Source organism: Heptranchias perlo, chromosome 5 (assembly GCF_035084215.1).
Source record: "Heptranchias perlo isolate sHepPer1 chromosome 5, sHepPer1.hap1, whole genome shotgun sequence".
Lineage (NCBI taxonomy): Eukaryota > Metazoa > Chordata > Chondrichthyes > Hexanchiformes > Hexanchidae > Heptranchias > Heptranchias perlo.
Genome location: NC_090329.1, coordinates 58092656 through 58109311, shown reverse-complemented (window position 1 = coordinate 58109311; position 16656 = coordinate 58092656). Strand labels below are relative to the sequence as shown.

The 16656-nt window shown below is 38.1% G+C and overlaps 1 protein-coding gene across 1 annotated transcript in view; it reads right to left on the bottom strand.

Moving 5' to 3' along the window:
* Window positions 1-6222: 6222 nt before the first annotated feature.
* The window catches only part of znf512 (zinc finger protein 512), a 52501-nt gene continuing 42067 nt past the window's right edge, over window positions 6223-16656 (bottom strand). Inside the window, exons 14-16 of the mRNA XM_067984438.1 lie at window positions 15711-15773; window positions 13556-13654; window positions 6223-12597 (exon numbers count right to left, since the gene is read on the bottom strand). Coding sequence (XP_067840539.1) covers window positions 12289-12597; window positions 13556-13654; window positions 15711-15773 — 471 coding nt within the window. The 3' untranslated portion in view covers window positions 6223-12288. The remainder of the gene's footprint in view (window positions 12598-13555; window positions 13655-15710; window positions 15774-16656) is intronic.

The following is a 16656-nucleotide window of genomic DNA, read 5'->3' as shown; positions in this document are numbered from 1 at the left end:
AATCAAGTTAGTTAAACACGATTTGCCTTTAACAAATCCATGCTGGGTTTATCCTTACACCCTTTTTTGAAAAGGGGTGTAACATTTGCAATTCTTCAGTCCTCTGGCCATCACCCCCATATGTAAGGATGATTGGAAGATTATGGCCAGCATCTCTGCTATTTCCACCCTTACTTCCCTCAGCAACCTAGGATGCATCCCATCCGGACCCAGTGGCTTATCGATCGACAGTTCCGACGGGCCACAGCGAAAAATCGCATAGACCTCCTCAGAAGACTAACACGGGACGCAACCAACAGAGTACCCTTCGTCGTCCAGTACTTCCCCGGAGCGGAGAAACGACGCCATGTTCTCCGCAGCCTTCAACATGTCATCGATGACGACGAACACCTCGCTAAGGCCATCCCCACACCTCCACTACTCGCCTTCAAACAGCCACCCAACCTCAAACAGACCATCGCTCGCAGCAAATTACCCAGCTTTCAGGAGAACAGCGTCCACGACATCACACAACCCTGCCACGGCAACCTCTGCAAGACATGCCAGATCATCGACACAGATACCAACATCACACGAGAGGACACCACCCACCAGGTACATGGTTCATACTCCTGTGACTCGGCCAACGCTGTCTACCTCATACGTTGCAGGAAAGGATGCCCCAGAGCATGGTACCATGCAGACACCGCGCAACAATCGCCAGACAGGAGGGTTCCCTCCCAGTCGGGGAACACTTCAGCAGTCAAGGACATTCAGCCACCGATCTTCGGGTAAGCGTTCTCCAAGGCGGCCTTCGAGACACACAACGCAAAATCTTCGAGCAGAAATTGATAGCCAAGTTCCGCACCCATGAGGACGGCCGCAACCAGGATCTTGGGTTCATGTCACGCTACACGTAACCCCACCAGCGAATAAAAGTTATCTGTTTTTAATACAACGGGTCATTTTCTGTCTTTCTCTTCCTTTCGGATGTTTCTCCCTCTCTCTGTCTGTTTTGTGTTCTGGCCGTTTGTATATTCGGTGGTCCTGTAGGTAACACCTCTCTGTCTGAACACTTTGACTGCCTTGACAAAGGGCAGTTGGAAAGATTATCTGTAATCACCAGGTATTGTTCTCTGAATATAAATGCGAAACGTTCAAGGATTCCCACATTCACCTGACGAAGGAGGAAGCCTCTGAAAGCTTGTGATTTTCAAATAAAATTGTTGGACTATAACCTGGTGTTGTAAGATTCTTTACATTTGTCAACCCCAGTCCATCACCGGCATCTCCACATCATGGCTACCATCGACACTTAAAAGAAGTGGCTGCAGAGATATCAGATGCATTGGTTTTAATTTTCCAAAATTCCCTAGATTCTGGAAGGGTCCCATCAGATTGGAAAATAGCGAATGTAACTTCTCTATTCAAGAAAGGAGGTAGACAGAAAGCAGGAAACCACAGGCCAGTTAGCTTAACATCTGTCACAGGGAAAATGCTGGAATCTATTATTAAGGAGGTTATAGCAGGGCACTTAGAAAATCTCAATGCAATCAGGCAGAGTCAACACGGCTTTGTGAAAGGGAAATCATGTTTGACTAATTTATTGAAGTTCTTTGAGGAAGTAATAAGCAACATGGATAAAGGGGATCCTGTGGATGTGGTGTACTTGGATTTCAAGAAGGCTTTTGACAAGGTGCCACATCAAAGACCACAACACAAAATAAGAGCTCATGGTGTAGGGGTAACATATTAGCATGGGTAAAGGATTGGTTAGCTAATAGCAAACAGAGAGTAGGCATAAATGGGTCATTTTCAGATTGGCAAGATGTAACGAGTGGAGTGCCACAGGGATCTGTGCTTGGGCCTCAATTGTTTACAATCTATATCAATGACTTGGATGAAGGGAATGAATGTATGGTTGCTAAATTTGCTGATGACACAAAGATAGGTAGGAAAGTGAGCTGTGAAGAGGACATAAGGAGTCTGCAAAGGGATATAGATAGGTTAAGTGAGTAGGCAAAAATTTGGCAGATGGAGTATAATGTGAACTTGTCCACTTTGGCAGGAGGAATACAAAAGCAGTATATTATTTAAATGGAGAGAGGGATTTGGGTGTCCTGGTACATGAATCACAAAAAGTTAGTATGCAGGTACAGCAAGTGATTAGGAAGGCAAATGGAATGTTGTCATTTATTGCAAGGGGAATGAAATATAAAAGTAGAGATGTTTTGCTACAGTTGTACGGGGCATTGGTGAGACCACATCTAGAATACTGTGTGCAATTTTGGTCTCCTTATTTAAGAAAGGACATAATTGCTTTGGAGGCAGTTCAGAGAAGGTTCACTCGACTGATTCCTGGGATGAGAGGGTTATCTTATAAGGAAAGGTTGGACAAGTTGGGCCTGTATACACTGGAGTTTAGAAGAATGCAAGTTGATCTTATCAAAACATAAGATCCTGAGGGGACTAGAAGGGGTGGATGCTGAGAGGATGTTTCCCCTTGTGGGAGAGACAAGAACTAGGGGCCACAGTTTAAAAATAATGGGTCTCCCATTTGAGACGGAGATGAGGAGAAATTTTCTCTCAGAGGGTTGAGTCTGTGGAACTCCCTTCCCCAGAGAGCGGTGGAGGCAGAGTCATTGAATATTTTTAAGGCTGCGTTAGATAGATTCCTGATTAACAAGGGACTCAAAGGTTATAGTAAGTAGACGGGAAAGAACGGTTGAGGTCACAATCAGATCAGCCATGATCTTATCAAATGGCAGCGCAGGCTCGAGGGGCCAAATGGCCTACTCCTGCTCTTAATTTGTATGTTCATGCATAGATCTCCTTTTTGGTCCCACCCCTCCTCTTACTACCCGTTCACTATTTATACACCTATAGAAGACTTTTGGATTCCCTTTTATGCTAGCCGCCAGTCTATTCTCATACTCTCACTTTGCTCCTTTTATTTCCTTTTTCACTTCTCCTCTGTACTTTCTATATTCAGCCTGATTCTCACTTATATTATCAACCTGACATGTCATATGCCCCCTTTTTCTGCTTCATCTTACTTTATCTCTTTTGTCATCCAGGGAGCTCTGGCTTTGGTGGCCCTACCTTTCCCCCTCATGGGAATGTACCTAGACTGTACCCGATCCATCTCCACTTTAAAGGCCGCCCATTGTTCGAATACAGTTTTGCCTGCCAATCTTTTATTCCAATTTACCCGGGCCAGATCTGTTCTCATCCCACTGAAATTGGCCCTCCTCCAATTAAGTTTTTTTTTACTCTAGATTGCTCCTTGACCTTTTCCATCACTAATCTAAACTTCATGATATTATGAATATTATTTAATTTTATAAGTTTCCTTTGTTTTACATTTCATTTTATATTAATTGTGCCCTTCTAAAAGGGGGCACTTTTGTTAGGTTTGTTTTTGTTTGAGGACACTGGGGCAACCCAGTGTTTCCTTATCGTTTAAATTAAGAAAAGGCATACTCAAGATCAACAAGCTCAGACTAAATAAGTGGAGTAACCAACAAATTAAAAGGGAAATAAAGAGGAAAAATTACCTTTACAAATCATGCAGGAGGAAAAGATAATGAGCTCACTAGAATGAAGAGAGGATCATCTAGAAACAAGTTAAAAGGGTGATCAGAAGAGCTTAGACTTAGAAAAAAGCATAACTGCAGAGGTTAAATATAACAGTAAAAAACAATTCGGTACTACAATAGCAAGAGTACTGTCAGAGAAGAATTGAGGACATTTAATTTATCCCTAGGGTAGATGGTATTTATTCTCAAGTGTTGAGAGAGACTTGCGAGGAGATTTGTGAAGCATTGGCAATCATTATGAGGGAGTCAGTGGACACTCCAGTGGAGGTTCCAGTAAATTGGGAACAGGCTAATATACTGCACATATTCCAAAATTTTGGTTTCTACTGACATATTTTGATATATTTCCAGCATATTGAGGTGTACAGTGATTCTTTTTCATGTCTGCTTTTCTGTTCTCAGTATAATCCAAAATGACTGTGCTCCTTAATAACTAGCTCTTTGGCCAAGCTTTTGGTCACCGTCCTAAGTTCCACTTTTTGTCTTGACGTCCATTTTTGTCTGATTACACCTGTGAGGAGACTTGGGACATTTTTCTATGTTAAAGGTGCTACATAAATGCAACCTGTTGTTGTCTGATGTGAAACAAATAAACACACAAAATAAAAAGTGCTATATGTTGTTGAGTAAAATGCCATTGAACAAACTATATTCTATAACCATTAAGTATTAATGAATTTCAATATTAATGCAAACATTTCAGTTAAATTGAACATCAAAAATGGCACATCACCATCATTATTCATTTCAGAAATCAAAGGCAAAAGGTTTTCAACTTCCTCGTGTTTTCCTTTAATGAGGATTGCTGCTGTTTCTTTAGTTTGGGCCTACCTGCCTTTTAGAGGTCTTTCGTTTTATAATGGTAACATGCTGTAATTCAAAGGCACAGATCTAGTGCAAATTACAGCTATACAGTAAAAGAAAAGTGATAGTTCAGAAGCCAGGGCTTTTGTTGAACTACATGCAAAAATGACTGACTTTTCTCCCCCTCTCCTTGACTGCACTATTATTACTTTTCATGATCCAGTTCCAAAAATCAGTCTTGAAATATTTAACTTCCCAACATATCAAACTCCTGGAAATTCATCCTGTCGTCTGAATTTGGTGCTTTGCTTACGTGCTAAAGGATTGACACTGGCATTATCACCTGCAGCTGCGGGCACTGAGTAAGTGGAGGTATGGGTAATGTTGGTGAATCCAACAGACAGCCTTGGTGAACTATAACATTGGGAAGAGTGGCTGCTCCACAATCCTAATAGCACTAATCAGTAGAAGGTGCGTGCGCATTAAAATTAACTGATACAAATCTCCCACACTCCAGGAAATGGTGATTCCATAGAATTACATAGCATTTTACAGCACAGACACAGGCCATTCGGTCCATCAGGTCTATGCTCCATACCAGCCTCCTCCCACCTTACTTCATCTCACTATCAACACATCCTATTCCTTTCTCCCTCATGTACTTATCGAGCTTCCCCTTAAAGCATCTATGTTATTCGCCTCAACCACTCCATGTGGTAGCAAGTTCCACATTCTCACCACTCCCTGAGTAAAGAAGTTTCTCCTGAATTCCCTATACGATTTATTAGTGACTATCTTATATTTATGGCCCCTGGTTCTGGTATCCTCTGCAAGTGGAAACATCTTTTCTATGCGTAAAATTATGAAAGGGTTCAATGGGATAAAGACCTCAATCAGGACACCTCTTGATCTTCTCTTTTCTACATAAAAAGAACCCCAGCCTGTTCAGTTTTTATTGATAAGAATACCCTCTCATATCACCCTTGTAAATCTTTTTTTGCACTGAGGGAGCCGAAGGATGAGGAAAAAATCCAACTCACAGATGCCGCGAGATGCCCTGCTCCACCAAATTCTGGGCCATTATCTTTGACATAATCAGATCTCTTAGCTGCTGTCAAGGGGATAGATTGAAAACTCTATCTTCTAACCACAATTTCCCCAATATATATCCATCTACTTAGTAATTTTATTTTTGGTAGAAAACAAGAAGTTTTGAGGTCCTTCTCTTTCCCCCCTCATATCTTTTTCTTTTGTTCAGGTTCCACAGACACCAACTTAAATTTAACTGGAGTGCTGAGTTTGTGGAGGTCTTTATTTGGAAAACCTGAGATAGGTTTCAAAGGTAATACATTTATGGTCTAATGAGAGACACCAAAATTCTGTTTGCATGCAAGTTTACTGTTGGAAAAGCCTTTCTCGACTAGGTGGAAAAGCAGGATTTACTTCCTTACTGAAGTCCACCCAGCAAAACATACAGGATGGATTCTACAGCACCAGCAGCCAACAGTATTGTATAACCAGTTTTTCTTCGAGCAGTTGATAAATTAAGTGTTATTAGACACAGCAGAGTTTCTCATTGGTTCAGATGCTTCTGACTGCCATTTACATGCTCGTACAAATGTCAATCTTTTCACAATTGTAGCCAATTGCATCTATACAAACAAAAGCGGTCATTCTGTAAAATATTATATGGCATCATGCTACTCACCGTTAATTATTTAGTGGCTACGTTAAATTTTGCAAAACAACTGGTGTAATCAGACAAAGGAGATTTGTTATTTTCTTTAAGAGATTTGCAGATTTGTAAACTTGTGCACAGAGTAACAAAAAAGATGCAGTCTTAATACAATTTTTTTTTATTAACAGTCAATCCAACTACTACATTACAAGCACGTTAATACCTAACTACACTTTGGATGATGACCACATTAAAGGTGATAATTTTTCTGCATCACACAGATGTGTTTACAATGAAACCTGTATTAAGAGGTCACCGTTAGAACTTAATCAAACTAGTTACTCAAGGATTGCTTCTGGTATATCTGTTGAAGACAAACTTTGAATTCTGAATTTGGTGCCCTGACAGTGGTTAAAAAGTGATTATGTCCATAGTTTAAGGAGTGCTACTCATTTGCGAAGCAGTTTGCACCACTGCCCTTGAGCATGTCGGTAGGTAAATAGTATATCCCAGACCAAATCAATTAAAAACTTATTTTACTTTAGATTAAAAACTGGATGCTTAAAACAAGAAACTGTTTAATCACAAAGGTGGCAAGTAGAACAGGTTGCACAACAAAACCTACCCATGTGTTAGCACACATTGCACCCCTCTGGACAATTACAGAGACAGAGATTTCAGAAACAGGAAAGGTCATTAGGCCCAACAAGCTGAATCTATTTTGATTGATCTCAACAAGGAGAGAAAGCAACATAATTTTTTTCCTTGAAATTAGACATCCAATATACTGGTCCACATGATCCACTGCTGTAAAAGTTGCATTTCTTAATGACTTTCAGAATTCACAAGATTGACAATAGCAGTAACAGAATCATTACTTTCTAGGTGCTCTGAACAAATATTGTACTCCTAGACTGTGCAACAATTGCAATAGTAACAAATCACACCAATTAAGGTCTGTAACAAAAGTTCAAATTATCTCATCAATTTTGTACACGGTGTTATATTAGGTACTGCTGTTTAACAAATAATTAACAACTGAACTAGACTTAGCACTTAAAACAAAACAATCTGATACAAATACTTAAAGAAGTTCAAAATGTGACAATCCCCATCCAATCAAATACAATGGAGCATGACTGATTGGGGAGGGGGACATTAACTTTTTTTTCACTGAACCAGAAACAAGTAAGAAGCAAGAGAGGCAATGTCACATTAGTTTTCTAGGATAAAATCTAGGTGAACACGAGGTTTTCAAACCTACATGTTTATTTCATTCACTACTGCAACTCAGAGGATTATAAACTGTATAATTTATCAGAGGCAGATAAAACATTTAAACAAACATATGTACCGACATACAAATAGTTGACCTTTGTTTTTGAGTTCTCTGCAACAATTTAAATACTTTTTTTGCATACGTAAAATACATGTTTCTCTTATTAAAAAGAGTTTTCCAATACATCAAAATGGCATAATCTCCGAAGGGAACTAAGTAACCACAGATGAAATTCCCCAAAAAGATAAAGCTCTGGGCAATTTCATCCTTCTCCTCCACCCCCGAAAAGATGGAGTTTAACACAAATATTGACTTTGTGGCGAGCTTACCTGGCAAGATATTTGTACATACCTACCATGTCAGTATAGCACTCTTCCTTACCCCAATATCTTTCCTCATCCTCCCAGAACAAGTTTAAAAAAAAACATTTGTCCATTATGGGAGACATCTAAAGCTCAGAGAACTGCAGGTTTTCACATGTGTAGTAATGGTAGATAAAAAAATACTAGAAAATGCACAGCAGGTCAGTCAACATCAACAAAAAAATTAGATTTCAGATAGAGATCCTGGTGATAAAGAGTCTTCATCCAAAATACTAATCTTACTTTTCAGATGTTGATGGACCTGCTGTACATTTCAAGCACTTTATGTAATACCTCCAAGTATTTAGTTTTTTCTACTTTAATTGCTACTTACTTCACAGTAAAAGAATAAAGCCCTAAAATTACACCAGGGGATACTAGCACATGAACACTTAATGTGTTCATCTGAAATTTCTTCCTCCACGATTTTAACCTATTTACAATAAATAAGTCAATGCCACCACTGAAATAGTGGAGAGTGGAATTTCAGATGAGTGCATTAAGGGCTGATATCCCTCTGAGTAATTTCAGGGCCTAAGTTTGCTGTCATTTAATTTCTTGGATACCTTATTGAAAGGGAAGATTTCCCAAATGTAAACACTTAACACTATTTGTAATCTAACTACAGATTTGGCTCCAATCAATTTATTTACTTGCTGCAATTTGTTAGCAATAGTGAAAGCAATGAGGTTAGATAGAAAATATTGTGCATTTCCTAAACTGACTTGTGGAGTTGACTGTAGCTTAGTAAATTCAACAATAAAAATGTTGCTTCTGAGCATGGCCATGAGTTGCTGTCTGTAACTATGTAGCCTATTCATATCAGTGAAGGAGGTTACAGAGGAAAGAAAACATAAATAATGGAGACAAGTGTAAAAACAAAATGGGAAAATAAAAATTAAGGATAGTGAAAAAAGAAAATTTTCAATTTTTTTTTAGATTAGTCTTGCTGAGCTGGTCATTTTGAGCACCTTTTGTTGTCTCATGTTCAGTAATGTTCTTCATTGTACTCACTGCCTTTGTGCCCCCTCCCCCTTCACCCACCAGACCAACAAAAGCTATATCAGAGGACTTTGAACATTACTTTTGTTGCTACAGTCAAGATTTTAATTGTCAAGTATATACACAGATGTGGACCCAGTTCCACAGAGTACGAGACAATCTTTGTGAAAATGCAGAAAATATTGGGTGGCCAAAGTAATGTGATTGGATCATGGCCATACTGGAATGAATCTTGGGCCTGGAGGTTTAAATTTTCATGTGTAGAACATATGGGCAAGTGCATGCACATACTCATACTATACCCAAGCTTTCCACCAATTTTGAGTCTAAGGCTCCTGGAATGCCCTGTGCACTGAAATGCACATTTTCACAATCATTATTGCTTAAATGCATTTGTCTGTCATATACAAGAGATGGTCAAAAACAATATTACTAAAATATGTAAATTTCCTCAAGTTTCCAATAAACAAAAAGTGACAAATTAAACTATTTTTATTACAATTGTATTAACATTAAATTTATATAAAGGGAAGGTTATATGTATGTAACAAACTTCCTGCAAGCAAATTCTTGGGTTAGCAGATACAGTCAGTACTTTAAATGGCATTCTTAAACATGAAAGGACACAAGGCAGTAACTGAGATTAAAATAAATCACATTATAGATAAAAAACCTGGTGTTCTAAAAATAATAGGTTGGAAGAGCTTTTAATTTGACTGTGCATTGTAAAAAGCACCAATTCATAACTGATTTAACTGTTACATTCATTGCCTCCAAAAAGATAAAGGCAGATTTTGAGAAGCATTGTACTCAAATAATGTACCTGTAAATAAGGTAGCAAACAGTTAAAGGCACACCACACAGTTCTACTGAATAAATTATTCAAACAGGCAGCATCTGCTTTTTGTTCACTTACAAAGGCTGTATCCCAAACCATCAATGACTGAAGATACAAACATACCTGAAAATGATCCGTTTGCTGTAATTTCTATTTGGGGTGTCAGCTATATAGATTTCTAATTTATGTATTTTGAAATACTTTGCAGCACTAATAGTATCGAACCCTAAATACCACTAGCATTTTAAAAGAAGAGCCTTACTCTGGTCTGTGCTGAATCAGTTGATCCCTGCTGAGGCAGCACGCGGATACTATAATAGGCCTCACACTTCCAGGCCAGGAAAGGGAAAAGAAAAACAGCCATGGCTCTCACTCCTGATCACTATCCTATAGGACTTACTGGAAAGTGAAAATCAGATAAGGACAGAATTGGGTCCATCTTCCACGTCCCCCTCTGTTGTCGAACAGTATAGGCTCATAAACGAAGAACAGCCAATGGAATGAGGTACGGGAGGATGCCCAATGTCCATGAAACCATAGCCAACTTCCTTTACCCCATTGGCGGCTGCGCCTTCAGCTGTCTAGGCCCTAAGCAATCGAATTCCCTCCCTGAACCTTTCCACCTTTCGACCTCTCTCTTCCTTGATGACGCTCCTTAAAACCTAGCTCTTTGACCAAGCTTTCAGTCACCTGTCCTAATATTTCCTTACGTGGTTTGGTGTCAAATTTTGTTTGTTAATGCTCCTGTGAAGTGCCTTGGGACGTTTTATGATGTTACAGGTGCTATATAGATGCAAGTTATTATTGTTGAATTTGCACCTTCAGGAGAGGGAAGAAATTAGAAAAAAGATAACTAGAGGCCTCAAAGGTGGACTTTCTTAAAAGTGTAGATATAGTAAGTACCTCATTTCATTATTGCATTCGCATTGTAGAATTTAATAGCTCAAGCATAAAAAAAAGCTACAAAACCAATTTTAATCGTTGTACAAGCAAACAAGATTTTGTAACCAAGTTTTGCTTTCAGTGTGAGGGCGGTATGAAATAGCCAACCAAGTTCAATTGAATTTAGCACCAGAAAATGATCCATTGGCTTAGCAGCAGGTAATGTATTAAAATACATCACCTTTGCCAACACCTCACTAAAATCTGGTACCAGAACAGTTTTTTCTCAGTTTCATAAATAGCCTTCGTGGAAAAAAGGATAGTCTTTTAGGAAATAGGTTGACAAGCTTTAATGAGGTCCCTTCCTGAGGAAGAAATATATAGCTAAAGAGGGTAATAAACAAATATCAAGGTGATAAACTGTACTCATTTTGGCACTGGGAGATTAGTTTTTAAAACTGATTTTAACAACATTGTTTTATTTTAATTTACTTGGCATCACTGATGTTAACATACACTAAAAGGACTGAGAACCTGAAAAACTGACTTATTAAAAATTACTGCTTTTATCCAATTATGTGATAAATTTCATATTGTAAATAATGAATGCCATCACATATAAAAGAACAAATTCTTCATGATGATGTCCAATCAACAGGATGTCACAGCAGGTTCCTCATGACATGATGCAGCTCAAACTGCCATCAATGTTTTAACATTCAGCACATTAAAAAGGAACTTTTGGTGATTTTTAAAAAATGGATTGGTCTGTTTTACTTAGTCTAAAAAAAAGTGGAGAAGAGCAAAATAACATGTTATACTCTTCATTACTCAGGAGGTTTGAGGTATTCCTGTCAAGTGGAATAAACTGGATATTGTACTATTGTTAATTACACATCCTCTTAAGTAACAACTGGATAAAGCAGGTTAAATTAGTGTATTTAATATAGTGCATGTGTAGACTGCTTTCAATCTAAGATGCAGTTTTTACTTGCGCTTTTTTTTTGGAAATCTACCAGTGACCCACCAAAACTACCTACAATCTACAATTTCTTCTTGTAAGAAAATATGCCAAAAGATCACATTGATCTTACAACAAGTATTCTCATCACTGGCCCTGAAGATTTAAGGCATTATAATCAGCACAACCTCGTAACTAGCCACTGCAAGAAGACATCTCTAAAATTGCAAAATTACCATAAAAAGGGGTTTTAATAAATAGAGATGTTATTCCCCCCTCCCGCCCTCTCGACATAGGTGGTGTGCAGTCAAACTGGAATTTCTAGCCTGAAATCTTCCCTTGCACAAAGCGGCAGTATGTATGGTATGTAAAGCAACTCCATCACTGCCAATATACAGCACCAATGACTTCTAGTCTCTTCTAAGCCAATGGTGCACAAAAGCAGAACACATTAACCCAGAGTGAATTTATACGAACAGACTCCAGATTCCTATTTATATAAAGGTGAAGACGTATTGATAATTTTCTCCCCTTCTACAAAATAGCACAATATTTCCATCATGTGGACATCAAACTATAACTATTAAGGAAGTTTGAGGTGGAAGGTTTACATTACACGAATCCACATCCACAATCTTTGCTAAATCTACATACACAACCTGGATATTTTTTTCTTTCCCTTTTCCAACCTTGTGCCCCAAAATTGATCTGGTCCAATTCCTTATTCCCAATAATAAATGGGGACGAGGACACAATTTAAAATTTTTAAAAATCTTGTTGACAAAATGCACCAAATTATATTTGTCTGCAGAACTGTTACCGTGTTTTAATCAATGCCCATCACTGTTGCTTTTTGCTGCAAAGCGACATAATCTGTTCGCTTTCCTTTATCCTCCAGAGTTGCTTATTTCCTGGCTCGATCAGTCTTTAATTCAGCTTTTGCACTCGGTCTTTTGAGGCGCCAGTTTCCCACCTTTTCTTGTTCATCCTGGTCTTCCTCACTATCAGTAAACCTGTATTGATCGCGTTCTTTCGAAGGCTCACGGACCTTTTTAAGGAAGGAAACCTCGTTCACTGACACTATTTGTGCATTTTGTTTCTTGCCAATTTTTAGAGATGATTTTTTCTTGTTTGACGTTTTGGGTTGTTTTTTGCTAGTTTTCACCAAGGGTTTGAATTCTTTAGCTGCTTTAGAAGTGGGAAGAAACCAGTCCTGTCCGTAAAAATGAATGTCATGTTAAGCAAAAGAAGTAAATCAGTAAAAAGCGGAAAGTACAGATATGTTAGTAAGCGTTACTTTATTGACCGTTATTTGTATATAATTCATGAATTAAATGTATCAGTCTTAGAGACTTCATATGCCTTTAAGATGCAATCAGAAACGATCAATGCTCTCCAGATATTTTAAGAGAGCTCCACCAACGGGATCCATGTAAAAAAGTTATAGAATTATCATCATTAGCATTTTTTTTGTGTCTTCTTTCTGTTGATATTCTAAATTATTTTTTTTGTTTAAACAAGTGCAGCTTACATCGTCAGGGATGGGCTCAAAGGAACTACTGAACCCAGGGACGTAAATTGGCATTAGCAAAGACATAAATCATAAACTCAGGGATGGTTCAGCATTAAATATACATGTTAATCTCGTTGCATCACACTGTTGAGCTCAGCAACCCTTCTGAGCCAGTGTTCTGATAAGAGTATGAGGCAGCTACTGACAAGATCTCTGTTAGCCAGACAAATGAATAGAACTCATATCTTGAACTTATAAACTCGGTTCTAGAACCAAAAAAAACTGTCTCGAAGTCCTTGATGTTCTCTATAATGTATCAATTTGATACAGCATGATGTGAAGTTAATAAGTGAAATCTGGGATTCACAATCTTCCCAGTAGCACCCACATATTTAAAGCCTGGCAATGCAGAAATCCACTGAAGAGTTTAGATAGGGGCAGTGAAACACACTCTCTGCTTTGAAATTTGAACAAAGACAAACAAAGATATTATATTATTCAAAGGGCAAGTCTCCAAGTTCTTTGGAAGTAAAAAAATGTTAAGAGTAAAGCAATTAACTGTTATTATGATTGATATCAAAGAAAATTCTAGTTACTAAGATGCAAAACAGACCAACTCCTATTGCTTTCTGGAAGATATTGGAAAGTTTTTTTTTACCTCAAAGTGTACATTATTAATATGATACTTTACTCCACTCTCGGAGCTGAATTCCTTTTCACATATCAGGCACTTGTACTTTCCAGCAACATACTCCCCCTAGTGATTTTAAAAAACACAAATCAGCATTTAATACATACAAAGATCAGCTTTAGTCAAGATACAATATGGCTTTTCTTTTCTCACCACGATGAGAAAAGTTAGTGCTGAGGAGTAGAACTCTTCCCATTTCAGACATCCATTTCAGCATAAAGAAGTTTAGGTCAGGTAAAGCGCAGCTAGATAGGAAGGGAGTTCCAGGATTTTGACCCTTCATCGTCGCTGGGTCAAAATCCTGGAACTCCCTTCCTAACAGCACTGTGGGAGAACTTTCACCACACAGACTGCAGCAGTTCAAGAAGGTGGCTCACCACCACCTTCTCAAGGGCAAATAGGGATGGGCAATAAATGCTGGCCTCGCCAGCGACGCCCACATCCCATGAACGAATAAAAAAGATACAGAGCAAAGCCTCCTCTACTCTGCCCCAACTATAAGCCTCAGTTCCAACCTCAACAATATTTTTTTCTACTCCTACACCAGCATAGAGAATGGATTGAGACTATACACTCCTAACTCTCATAGGACGCTTGCACCCAGAGGAGACTTTCACCTCATCAGTCTGGGCTGGAATTGAACCCAAGTCCTACAGGTGAAAAGTCAGTGTCCAAACACAACACACCATCCAGTTCCCTTAATATGGGCAAGGTTGTACCTCTCTCACACTCTTGGAGAGGATACAAGAAGCAGCTTATTGTTTGATGATACTTCTCTCAGAATTTTTCTTGTCTCTCTCCTCATTGCATTAATACCATCAGGATCATTGTTCCATTGAATTTTCCCTTCTTTTGCTCTTAAGCAACAAATATGCCGCACCATATGCTCCTGTCCCTTCCTACATATAAATCAAGAATTCTTATCTCCCTCAGTCTTCCCTTCCTCTATTGCGCTCAGATTTTTGAAATCAAAAACTGGCACTACCTAATCACCATTTTTTGATTTGTCTGGTATTTTCATTCTTGGTGGTCCCTTCATCTAGGGCCCCAAATATTAAAAAAAATACGTATATCATTTCATAAAATTAATATGCGAATAGGATAGTCACAAGAAAATAAAAACACCCTTTGACTCGAAACTATGAATTCAAAACAAAAATGCCATTTAACTATTCCCCTTGCACCTGATCCAAGTAGGAATTCTTAAACAACAGTGTTGTGATGCACTGGATGTACGCTGAATAGGATTTGGGTTTATTTTAAAATTGCTTTTAGTTGTAAATGTTAGAAATTAACAGAAAGGGGAGGGGTAGGGAAGAAGTAAAAGCTCAACAGTTCCTACATTGATACAAGTCATGTGGCATATTTCCAGAATATCCCCAGACTACACTGTTAAACTAAAGAGAGAAAAGGAGATTATTTATATAAAAATAACATTATTACTTCAATTTTTTTTACGCCTTATACTTAAGTATTTCTCCTCTTGGAATCACATTAAAAGGAGCAAATATTAACTAGTGAAATAGGAACCTTATATCTTGATCCTTATACCTACTTAACCTACCATTCATGCATCAGAGACACAAGATTATACCATATAATCATTTATCAACTCAGAAGCTGATCTACAACTGGAAAGGTATGAAGGCAGAACAAATTTGTTTGTTACCTCACAGTTTCAGAAAATATCTAAGTTATTCACTCTGACAAGAAGTTCCTCTACATTTTACAGAATGGACATAAAAAAAAATTCACAGCAGTCTAGAAATAGAATAAAACTGAGTAATATAAGCAATATCCAACAAAAAGGAAGGAAATGAACGTCTTTGGGGAAGTGTTGATAGAGATGGTTATGAAGTTTTCTCCCCATTAAAATCAGGCAAACGTTATGCGGAAGAAACAAAAAATGGGGACACCGGGTAAGTGTTTTTGAACAAACATGAACAGGGCAATGGCTTTAAAGTTAACCTGTCAGGTGGTCAGAATAGGGTTAGATTTAGCTTAAGTACAATGCTACATGCTACTAAAAAGAGACCTAGAAGGTTAAAACCCCAGCACAGACTTTAAAATATAAATGCATTATAAATATTCTTTTCTAAATCTTAAAAAAAATTATACTTACCCTTGTACAAGAACCAAGATGAGCCTTCAATCCTGATACACTAGTATAATTAGAACCACAATCCTAAAGAAAAACGAGCTGTTAAATGCAATTACAAATTATGTCAGTTTGAACATTTCAGTTCCATGTAGGTCACGGAATCTAAGCACTCTTCAGTTAAACTTAAAATACACAGGTAACACAAAGTGTGCTCAAAAAATACATACCTGAAATAAAGATTGAATATAACAGGTCAAGCTATATGGAATTTCTGATTTATGCATTAAGTGTAACCCAGAAATCTCATGCCTCCTCACCACTATTTTTGATTTCGTCTCCCTTTGTGGTGCACAATTACCCATATTTTGGTTGAGTACATAAAGAGATTATCTGCTCCCAATTCTCTTCCTATACTATGAAAGCCAGTTGCAAGAAAGTGCTCAAAACAATTCTGAGTTAACACTTTAAATTTTACCCTCTGTCCGGCCTCTCCTTCACTGAGCAGCTAAGGACAGCAACTAAACAGGTTAGCATTCTTAGATGCTATCTGAGCCTTAATGTAAATCCTGAATTTGTACAAATCACCTTCCTTAACTTGCATACAGCAGAGATTTACATAACTTTCAGCTGAACAGAAGCAGCAGTCCCTCTCCTGCCTTCTTGCCCCTTCTCCAGGTGAGTTAGCAACTTACATTAAAGAGTTGCTACACAACTAAATTACAATGCCATGCCTGCATGCCTAATAGGAACTGGGGTTATTTCAAAATTCTTTTCAATGGTAACTATTCATTTTTCATAGGAAAGATGGGGGGAGGGGGGTGTGGGAATTGTATAATCCCAGTGTAATATTTCTCCCCTCAGATCAGAATGAATGTTAAAATTCTTAACCAGTGAGACAGGACCAATAAGACCTATTGAAATAGAATTATGTATCAAACACATCAGATTATGCCACATCATTAGAGTT